This window comes from Drosophila ficusphila, unplaced genomic scaffold (assembly GCF_018152265.1).
Source record: "Drosophila ficusphila isolate 14025-0441.05 unplaced genomic scaffold, ASM1815226v1 contig_668, whole genome shotgun sequence".
In the NCBI taxonomy this organism is placed as follows: Eukaryota; Metazoa; Arthropoda; class Insecta; order Diptera; family Drosophilidae; genus Drosophila; species Drosophila ficusphila.
In genome coordinates, this window is record NW_025064601.1 from 381,603 (window position 1) to 391,631 (window position 10,029).

The 10,029-nt window shown below is 39.8% G+C and overlaps 2 protein-coding genes across 4 annotated transcripts; one reads left to right on the forward strand and one right to left on the reverse strand.

The window, feature by feature from the left end:
• The first annotated feature begins 58 nt into the window (after positions 1-58).
• Positions 59-2,210, forward strand: LOC108093615 (RING finger protein 121). Its single transcript, XM_017193755.2, has 7 exons — positions 59-176; positions 270-431; positions 520-554; positions 619-915; positions 980-1,208; positions 1,266-1,501; positions 1,556-2,210. Exons 2-7 carry the CDS (start codon positions 384-386, stop codon positions 1,674-1,676), a joined length of 966 nt encoding a protein of 321 aa, XP_017049244.1. The 5' UTR covers positions 59-176; positions 270-383; the 3' UTR covers positions 1,677-2,210.
• LOC108093597 (mitochondrial uncoupling protein 4) lies at positions 2,196-8,506 on the reverse strand. 3 transcript variants are annotated; one of them, XM_017193726.2, is made up of 6 exons: positions 8,352-8,505; positions 8,029-8,295; positions 7,708-7,969; positions 4,191-4,300; positions 3,548-4,036; positions 2,196-3,485 (listed from the first exon to the last, which is right to left on the reverse strand). In XM_017193726.2, exons 3-6 carry the CDS (start codon positions 7,951-7,953, stop codon positions 3,311-3,313), a joined length of 1,020 nt encoding a protein of 339 aa, XP_017049215.1. In that variant the 5' UTR covers positions 7,954-7,969; positions 8,029-8,295; positions 8,352-8,505; the 3' UTR covers positions 2,196-3,310. The 3 variants fall into 3 exon arrangements, with proteins under 3 accessions (XP_017049215.1, XP_017049223.1, XP_017049231.1); XM_017193734.2 differs by lacking the exon at positions 8,029-8,295 and having other exon boundaries at positions 8,352-8,506; XM_017193742.2 differs by lacking the exons at positions 4,191-4,300; positions 8,029-8,295; positions 8,352-8,505 and having other exon boundaries at positions 7,708-7,798.
• Positions 8,507-10,029: the final 1,523 nt, after the last annotated feature.

Genomic DNA, 10,029 nt, shown 5'->3' on the forward strand with positions numbered 1-10,029 from the left:
GCGCCGCTCTTTGCCGGCTACCATATCTGGCAACGTTGCGCTTGACATTTTTGTTTTAAGTTGTGAAAAAAGCCCAATTTGATTAAGGACAGTGCATAAGAAAAATTATTGCATAAAAACGCCAGTCCAGTTGGCTGGTTTTTAAAATTCGGTTGTGGGAGTTGCTTGCAACCTTAGTAGGTAACACCCTACACAATGACAAATGGCAACGCCACTGCAGCTGGACACGCATACAATCACAAAATGTAATTATTTGTTTTCGTTTCAAGAATTTCAGAGGTAAGCACTGAAAGCAATAAGTGGTGGCAAAATAACGAAGACGACGTGTGGAATTATCCAGCGTATTGGCGGCAACAGAATACGGCGGATACAACGAATACAAAATGCATCAGCAGCACATAGACCTGCATTCGCCCGTAGACCTTAATAAGGTAAGTAATTTTCCGGGCGATTGAAAGATCGACATTTGATTATCTACTTAATCTTATCTGATTTATTGGTACCATGGCTGTTCCCTAGTCTCTGGACGAGATGACTCCGGAGGAGCGAATGCGGTAAGTGGTCCCAGCACAAAATAACCTCCCTCAGTTGATATCTATCTTTGTTTCGTTCCCACAGAGCGGAGCACCAAATGATGGTGGAGAAGCACCTCGGCCATGACGCCATGCACTCTGAAATGGTGATCATCCTGTTTGTTACCCTGGTCATTGCTCAGATAATCCTGGTCGAGTGGAAGAAGCGCCACTACAGCTCGTACGCCTTCGTCACCCTTCTGGCTATGTGGCTCATCCCGCTGATCATCTCGTGCAGCTTTGGCTGGCTGCGCTTCATCATTATCTGGCTGGTTTTTACTAGCATTACGGCGCTAGTGATGCGTCGAGCCATAAGCAAGCCCATCCAGGGCACTACTCCCAGGTGAGTCACCTTAGATATGGTGGCCCCCCTGAATCAAGGTGCAGCCAGTTTCATTCGTTTTCAGACTGGTCTACAAGTGGTTTTACTTCATCTACAAACTGAGCTATGGCCTCGGCCTGCTTGGCTACTTGGTGATCATGGCCGCCTTCCTCGGCATGAACTACCTATTTTCGCAGCCCCCCAACACCTGGATGGACGTGGGTCTGATGTTTTGTTTCTACGGCCTGTATATCGGAGTGCTGGGTCGGGATATATCCGAGATCTGCTCGGATAAGATGGCGGCGGCTATAGGCGTGAGTTTGGATTAATCCGTTGACCATCCTGGAGGTCATAAGCCCTCTTCTTCGCAGTACTACACACCTCAGGGTATTCCCACTCGGCATCTGGACAACAACGTCTGCGCTGTTTGTGGTAATCAGCTACTGGTCTCCGAGAAGGAAGAGGGCGTCATCGAGAACACGTACAAGCTGTCCTGTAATCATGTGTTCCACGAGTTCTGCATACGTGGGTGGTGCATTGTGGGCAAGAAGCAGACGTGTCCCTACTGCAAGGAGAAAGTCGACTTACAAAAGATGTTCCGAAATCCGTAAGAAAGATAAATTGCCCTTTTATCCTATTGCCTAATCTTGTATCCCGGTAGCTGGGAGAAGCCGCATGTGCTTTACGGACGCTTACTGGACTGGATCCGCTGGCTGGTTGCATGGCAGCCACTAATTTTTTTCATAGTACAAGGCATTAACTGGATGCTAGGACTGGAATAGTTCTTGCGCCCGGCACTGGCTTTCCACGGCGTCTAGTCAAGCACACACTTTGGATTAAGTCCTGCACATTTATCCACACAGAAGAGAAGACGAAATCCAAACCGACAGACTTATCGGAGGGCGGCGGCATCCGCACTACAGCAATTTCGCAATTTATTCCCTGCTCTCCTTAAAGAGTGCAGAACAGACAGACGATGCCGATGTCAATGTCAGATGACCGAGCTGCTGATGAAGCTACCAATATGCCGTTGTTATCCAACCTGCTTCTTAGTTTCCTGTTCTGTGTGTGTTTTGCTTTGGGCACCCAACTTTTCCATTTTTCAGTCTTTCATCGAAACCTAAATGCAATATTGGATATATGTGTGTATTTATATCTACATGTTATGCATAGCTATGTATTTATGTACATATGTATGTGTGCCTGTGTGTGTTTCTCCTAGGTAATATTACGAGTTTTAATATATGATTTTACCCAATTGCACTGAAGCTGTCTAGGAATAAACATATACCAAAAATAAATCTATTGATAAAGTACTTAAATCTCTTTTATTTGTATACCTTGTAGAGGGTATTATAATATCAGTCAGAAGATTGCAACGCAGTAAAGGAGACATCTCCGACCCCATAAGATATATATCTTATATATATATTCATGACCAGCATCACCATCTCAATATATCTGGGCATATACATCTGTCCGTCTTTCCGTCTGTCTGTTTCTAAGTTTTTATGTAAATTAGTCTCTCCATTTTAAAGCTATCTCGATGAATTAGTCTTTCAATTTTAAAACTATCTTGATGTGAGAACTACATGTACCAAACATTTTGTAATTATTTAACGGAGTATACGCCGGATCGGACGATTATATCGGATAGCTCCCGCAGGGGAGAAATTACAACGACACTGTTTTTTATTATACAGACTTCCATTTTCGCACATGGTGTTTTTTATGACTCTTGAATTTTGATTTCAATTTCATTTAAATCGGATGACTATATCATATAGACGTCATAGAAAAGATCGAAAAATCTAGATAGAATTAACGGAAAAAAGAAGATAATGTAGTTATTTTTTATCATACATATGGATTCCATATTATGGAATATTTAGTTTTTTTTACTACTATTGAATTAAGAAAGAGAATTGGAAAAAAATGGCTACTGAATCAAAAAGCTGGAAAGATCGGAAGAATCTATATACAATTTGGTTAGACATTTGTGTGGGTACATAAGCTTCGGCTTGTCGAATCTAGCCTTCTTTCTTCTTTTTTACCAAAGTGCTCACATTTTAAAGAGCACAAGCATTTCTGTCCCTTTCTTTTCCACTGAGTGCTCTTTTAGGAAGATAACCACTTTTTTGAATAATAACTTCTTTTTTTTTTTGGCTTTTTTGTACGGATTTTTGATTTTCTTAAGGCAACAACAATAACAAATTACAGGATAAACAAACCCGAAAGATCTGAGAAAGAAAACTCCCTGGCGTAACATACTAAAATTGGACAGAATATATTATTCAAAGCAACAGCACGGCCTGGCTGTAAGTTACTCAGGCACAGGAAGGGATAACGAGGATCATGCCAAACTTAAACCGTTGTAGCGAGCGAGCTACTTTAAAAAACTACACCTAATCACAGATCAGTAGCCAGAAGCACCGATCATCTTACGGATCTGTTCAAAGGACAGCCAAAAGGTGAGCGACCAAGGGGCCATCCGTATCCAGCAGGGCAGGAAGCCTTTGTATAGTGCGACAAAGCCTTCTTTGGCCACAGTCTGCTGTAGGCAGTCCAGGGATCCGCGGTATAGCAAGCCCCTTTGGGAGAGAAAAGAATGAAGGGTGGTTATGCTCTCTGAGGGGCAGGCGGGTCCACTCACCGTCCCTTTTCGTCAGTGGGCTGGTTCATGATACGCGTCTTCACCACGTCCGCCGGCGTGCCCATGACCGCTGCCACGAAACCGGCGCAGATGGAGGCCAACACGTGCACAGTGTGGCAGTCTGGCATTTGTAAGCGGTCCATGATCAGGTGCTTGATGGTGTCGTACGTGGTCAGGTCGCCCAGGTTGACCAGCGCCGCCCGTTGCACGTTCGGCATGCTACCCTTCCAGAGGCCGCGGACTCCCCCGCGGAGCACGATCTCACGAAAAGCGTGTCCGACTGAGTGGACACGCGGCGGTTCGCCCATTAGCCTCCGGCGGCCCTCCATCTGAATCTGCACCTTGACCAGGTCAGCGGGCGAAGCCAGCCACTGGGCCACAGCGCCGGCGCTGACGCCGCATAGCGCCGACTTCCACACGGGCAGCGCATGGCTGCCGCTCTGAGTAAACTCCTTGCGCATCAGATCGTAACTGCAGATCCTCACTCCGCTGCGGATGAACAGGGACAGGGAGATCTCGGGTTAGAACTGGCTTAGTGACTGCGGTGAACGGGAGCTGGTGCAATCAGCTGCTGGCAGAGCGGCTAGTGGCTGTTGCTGTTTTGGTGGGTTAGATGCTAGAATGAAAGTTTGGGAATGCCCACCTATAGACGACGTGTCGATAGAGCGCCGGCGTCACGCCCTGCCACAGCTTCAGGGCGCCCTCCTCGCGCGCAATCCCGAAGGCGGTGGCCACCATGCCGCGGTATTGCATCTGGTAATGGTAATCGTGGGTAATCGGTAATTGAGTGCGTCATTGTAGTATCTATTATCTGCTTACTGCATCTGATGCAGTCCGGTAAAACACAAGATTGACATGGAGCGGGCACACACAACGGGATAGGGTGGACAGTGGGATGCTCAATCTCAGGAGTGCTACGTAAACCTTGCAAATCTGCCCAACATAATATCCACTAGTTCTAAAATCTATGTTACGTCAAACATCTAAAAATAATACGTTGAAATATCTTTCTTACTTTATTCTTTTATCCTCAGGACTTATACGTAAAACTTGCAATTCCGCCTAATATATGCAAGTTCTAATACCTAAATCATGTCAAGCAGCTAATATTAATTCTTTATAATATCTTTCTAACTGTATTCTTAAATCAAAATACAAAGATTAAAATATAAAGTCATTTTTTGTAGCTACACTTTAAATTGAAACACTTACACTTTTTTTAAGTAGTCCATTACAGAATATACAACAATAACCGTGTTGCTTCAAATTTGGGTAAGTAGCTTTTGCATCAATATTTTTCTTTTGAATGAAAAACTTACATATCTTTAAACACTTTTATCTGTATTTTTGCATTTTTTGAAAAGCTATTATTTGTGAAAAAATTTCCATGAATACTATACAGTCCTCAATATGAAAATACCAAATTTAATTTACATTTTTATACCCTTGCAGAGGGTAATTAAATTTCAGTCAGAGGTTGCAACGCAGTGATGAAGACACCTTAGACCCCATAAAGTATATTCTTGAACAACATCACGATCTGATCTATGTAAACTAGTCTCTCAAAATTATCTTGCAAAAATTTTTCAAAAGTTGTGTAGTTATTGAACGCAGCATATACATAAGTCGAAACGGCCGTATCGGGCGACTGAATCGGAAAGCTCCCGTAGGAGAGCTATCGCTGATCATATCGACTTGATATCTTCCAGATGTTGTTTTCTAACTTTAATTAATTTTTGAATTAAATAAAAACAAAAATCCATAAGCAATGAAAAACAAATTATAATGTCGTTGTTTTGATCATATTAATATGATTTTTAGAGCATCGACCCTTAAATAAAGAAAAATATTTCATAAAAATCGGACAACAACAAATAGCTGCCATAAGAAAGATCGAAAGAACTACATACCTATATTAAATTAATGGAAAAAATTATAACATAGTTGTTTTTTATCAGACAAGCACGATTTTTGGAATATAGAGTTTTCTAATGACTCTCGAATGATGAATTAAATTTCATTAAAATCTGACGACCATTTTATAGAGCTGTCATATGAACAATCGTCAAATATACACAAAATTAATAAAAACAGAAAGGAAGCAAGCTTCGGAAAAGCTTATATACCCTGCAGTCATCAAATATATCGAACAAAATACATAAAGGCTAAACAGCAATGAAGCTGTGACGATTTTTCTATTAATTTTTCATATTTTGCCATATTGTTCATATGGCAGCTACATGATATAGTCGTCCGATTTTGATGAAATTTAATTCGTAATTCAAAAGTCTTAAGGGGCACAACTAGTGTGAAATTTTCAAAAATCAATTTTTTTCAGACAGGATAGACGGACAGACGTATTTCGATTTAGATCGTGATGCTGATGAAGAATATATATACTTTATGGGGTCTGAGATGTCTCCTTCACTGCGTTGCAAACTTCTGACTGAAATTATAATACCCTTTGCTCTGCAAGGGTATAAAAAAAATCGACATAGCCTTTATGTATTTTGTTCGGCATATTTAATGACTGCAAGGGTAGTAGCTTACTTTTTTGTTTTTATACCCTTGCAGAGCAAAGGGTATTATAAATTAAGTCAGAAGTTTGCAACGCAGTGAAGGAGACATCTCAGACCCAATAAAGTATATATATTCTTCATCAGCATCACGATCTGAATTGAAATACGTCTGTCCGTCTGTCCTCCTGTCCGTTCTGCCCAAACTAGTCTCTCAGTTTTAAAGCTATCTTGCTGAAACTTTCCCAAAAGGTATGTAGTTATTGCGCGCAGTATATAAGTTGGAACGGGCCGTACGGGCCATACAAGAGATTGAAATGAAAAATTCTAACGCCGTTGTTTTTGATCAGATCGACTTGATTTCTTCTAGATGGCATTTTCTAACCACTATTGAATTTCGGATAAAATTTTTTCAAAATCGGATAACTCCACCATAAAGCTGCCAAACAAAAGATCAAAAAATATATGTATAAATAATAAAAAAAAATTATAACGTCGTTGTTTTTAGTCCCACTAGCATGAATTTCAACACATGAAGTTTTTTAATAACCCTTGAATTGAGAAAAAAATTTCATAAAAATCCGACAACGTTATAATATAGCGGCCTTAGGAAAGACCGAAAAATCTATATAGAAATCGGGAGATAAGATTACATCATCGTTGTTTTTCAACAGATAAGATAGTTTTTGGAATATAGAGTTTTCTAACTGCTCTTGAATTGTATATTAAATTTCATCAAAATCGGACAACTATATCATATAGCTGCCGTACGAACAATAGTCGAAAATATGGAAAATTAAAAGAAAAATCGTCATAGTTTCAATGTTTAGCCCTTATGCATTTTGATCGACATATTTGATGACTGCAAGGGTATATAAGCTTCGGGTTACCGAATCTAGCTTCCTTTCTTGTTTTTTTTTTGTATATGGTGTTTTTTCCCGAGCCTTGAATTACGAATTAAGTTTTATGAAAATCGAACTGCTATATAAAGTAGCCGACATTGGATTATATAAGGGTCATATAGCCGCCTAAGACAAAAAGCAAATTTATGAAAAATTGGACATACTTTGTATTATACAGTACACTAACGTTGTAGGGATAGAACTGGCAAAAGGAAAAACATCTAAATACATACATCGAAGTTCTAACTGCAAGGGCTCGCCAACGCTAGCTTCCTATCTTGTTATTATTTGTATTCTTTTCTTGAGCTCTCTTTACATTTTGAGTTGCTAACAAACCGTGTTTCTTTATAAAGATTACAATAATATCCTAGGTAGATTTCGTATAATAGTTTTTATATTCACTAGTAATAAAGGCATATAACATATCTGAGGTCCAATTGTCGGCAGACCCACAAACAACTGTGTGAGAAACAATTGTTGGTAAATCAATCCACACGAAAAAAGGCAAAAGCTGTGACTAATACTAATATCAATCCAGGTCTTATCAGTATGGCCGTGCCCACTTCGATTAGCAATATTTCTTGGAAAAGCGGTACGATTAAGGTCGATGAATCAAAGGGGCAGTTCCATGTTTGGTTTAATTTTATAAGCCATGTTGGAAATTAGAAAGGGGTTCAGGAGCAGCAGAAAGCTGGAGGCGACAAGAACAACAAGCAAAAAGAGGGAATTGCGTCCCACTCACATTGGACTTTCCTGCGGACATCGCGGATCCTTCGCCCTGGATTTGCAGACGCGTCTTTGTTAGGTCCAGTGGATAAGTAGCCAGCTCGGCGATGGAAGCAGCCACGACAGAGACAATGTAAGTGCAGGCAAAGGAATCGGCATAGTCAAACTTTACGGGTCGCAACTGATGGCGTCCGCTGGAGGGCACTGAAGTTTTTCCACCGGAAGCCACTGCAGGCGATGATTTGTCGGCCTTGGCCTCCATTTTCAAGTAAGGCTATCTGTAAGCAATGGAACTCAGTAACTCCACAATACGAAAGGTAAAAAGTGCTAAACAAACACTGGGCAGGTGACGTCTTCACACAATAGCAATCGCGTGATGCTTGGTGTGCTTCGACCTCTTGCTTTGTGTCTCAATCGGGAGCCCGCGAACTTTGGATGCGAATTGTGGTTTGCGGATATTGGGGGTGCCTCTGTGTCCAACGTTCTGCTTCCGCGCATTTACATAACAACAACGTTTTGGCAACGTTTTGTTTTCTGTGTTTTTTGTAGTCTTGTACAAGAAGACGCAACAATAACAACGGCGATGGTAAATCAAAATCGTGCTCTTAGAAAACAATCGATGTTACGTGCTGGGCGGCTAATCATATTTTTCCGTCCCACCTGCAAAATCCGCTGTATTTATGTCCTGCCAGATATTCGTGCTATTATATTAAAATTGTAGTTATAAGTGCAGCAAAACAAAAATGCACAAAAACAAAAACACAACAAGAGGCCAGTGTGCAGCAATGTGCTACACTGGCTGGGTTGCCAGACTGTTTTTAGGTTGACAACTCTATAATTATGCCGATTTTAGGGGTTTTTTTTACCTACCTTTAGGCATAAATATATTTGAGAGTTGGCAACACTGCTTATCAATAGCTGAGCGACCAGTGTTGCGAACTCTGAGTGGTCATTTATAGCAGTGGAAGCAAAAAAAATAGCTAAAAATAGCTAAATTTCTTCTAAAATAGTAAATTAAAATAGCCGTTAGTTTTCAATAATAAAATCTTATATTTTTGTACATTCGGTGTTGATTATTTAATGATTCTTCTTAAACAAATTGCTTAAAATTTAAAATAACTCAAAAACTAATTTTGATACCATTCTGAAATTTTAGTATGTTCATCAGAAGAATTTGAAGGATTTACTGTGAAAAAACAAAATCAAAATGGTCCAAGTTGGAGAAAAATTAATTTGTTAAAAACATTTGAACTTTTTGTGGTGAAAAATTGTTTAAAAAAATTATTTCACGAAAGTTTTGCAAAGAAGAAGGAAGGATGAAATTTTTACTTCCTATACATTTTTTTCTGCGACGTACGGTTATCGAGTTATTGGGGTTGGAAAACGCGACTGTCATCAAAAAAAGGGCAGTTCATCAAAAATTCAAAAAATCATAACTTTGTCAAAAAAATTTTCTGAGCCATATAAAAAAATACGTGTCGATTTATTTTCGAGAAAGAGCATGAAAAAAAATATCTCATCGAATTTCCCAATATCGACTGTAAATCTGATATGGAATCACCCTTATACATTTTAAGAAACAACCGCACAAACACAATAATCGGTGAATTTTAATGTAGAGATGCTAGCATTGCGAGCGCGAAACGATGTTGAGAAAATACGAAGTACCCGAAAGCTACAAAAGGGTAAGTAATATTTTAGTATTTCAAATGCACAATTCGGTCACGCTGGGCGGTAAACATGGTGTCTATGTATCAATAGCTATTGAACAAACAATGTCTCTATTGCCAATATACGATTTCCGAAAATTTAATTTGAAGTTCGACGGTTTTTTAGTCGACTATAAACAAATAAATAATATCAAATATTACAAATTATTTAAAATAGTTAAAAAATAGCACATTTTTTTATGAAATAGCCAACATAACAGGCTCCTGCAAAATTGAGTGGGTTCTAGTTTTAGGTCATGCAAAATAGCCAAATCTGGCCAGAAAATAGCCAAGTTGGCAACACTGCTGAATACCCGCTCGACGTCGGCGTTTGACCAAGGCAGAGACTGCATTTGCAGAGCAACTGAAGCCAATTCATTAAAACGGAAGTTTCCGTCAGAATCCCGGTATTTCTGAACTTCAACCCAGAACTTTATTGTATCATCCTCTACTAGGAATATGTCGTCTTATCGATGTTGGGAGTACCAAAATACTCATTACTTTTTAATTTTCAAAAATGCCAGAATTCCCGCTGCCCACTGTTTTTATATTTTTCCCGCAATCACACTTCAAAAAAATCCAAATCTGACGGGAAAAAAGCGGAAATGACACCGCTGGTATTCTTTATT

Coding starts and splice junctions, on each gene's coding strand:
- LOC108093615 (XM_017193755.2), top strand. CDS start 384: ATGCATCAGCAGCACATAGACCTGCATTCGCCCGTAGACCTTAATAAG. Junction 432..519: donor CGCCCGTAGACCTTAATAAG/GTAAGTAATTTT, acceptor GCTGTTCCCTAG/TCTCTGGACGAGATGACTCC. Junction 1,209..1,265: donor AGATGGCGGCGGCTATAGGC/GTGAGTTTGGAT, acceptor TCTTCTTCGCAG/TACTACACACCTCAGGGTAT.
- LOC108093597 (XM_017193734.2), bottom strand. CDS start 7,953: ATGGAGGCCAAGGCCGACAAATCATCGCCTGCAGTGGCTTCCGGTGGA. Junction 4,037..4,190: donor TATCGACACGTCGTCTATAG/GTGGGCATTCCC, acceptor GTTCATCCGCAG/CGGAGTGAGGATCTGCAGTT. Junction 3,486..3,547: donor CCCACTGACGAAAAGGGACG/GTGAGTGGACCC, acceptor TCTCTCCCAAAG/GGGCTTGCTATACCGCGGAT.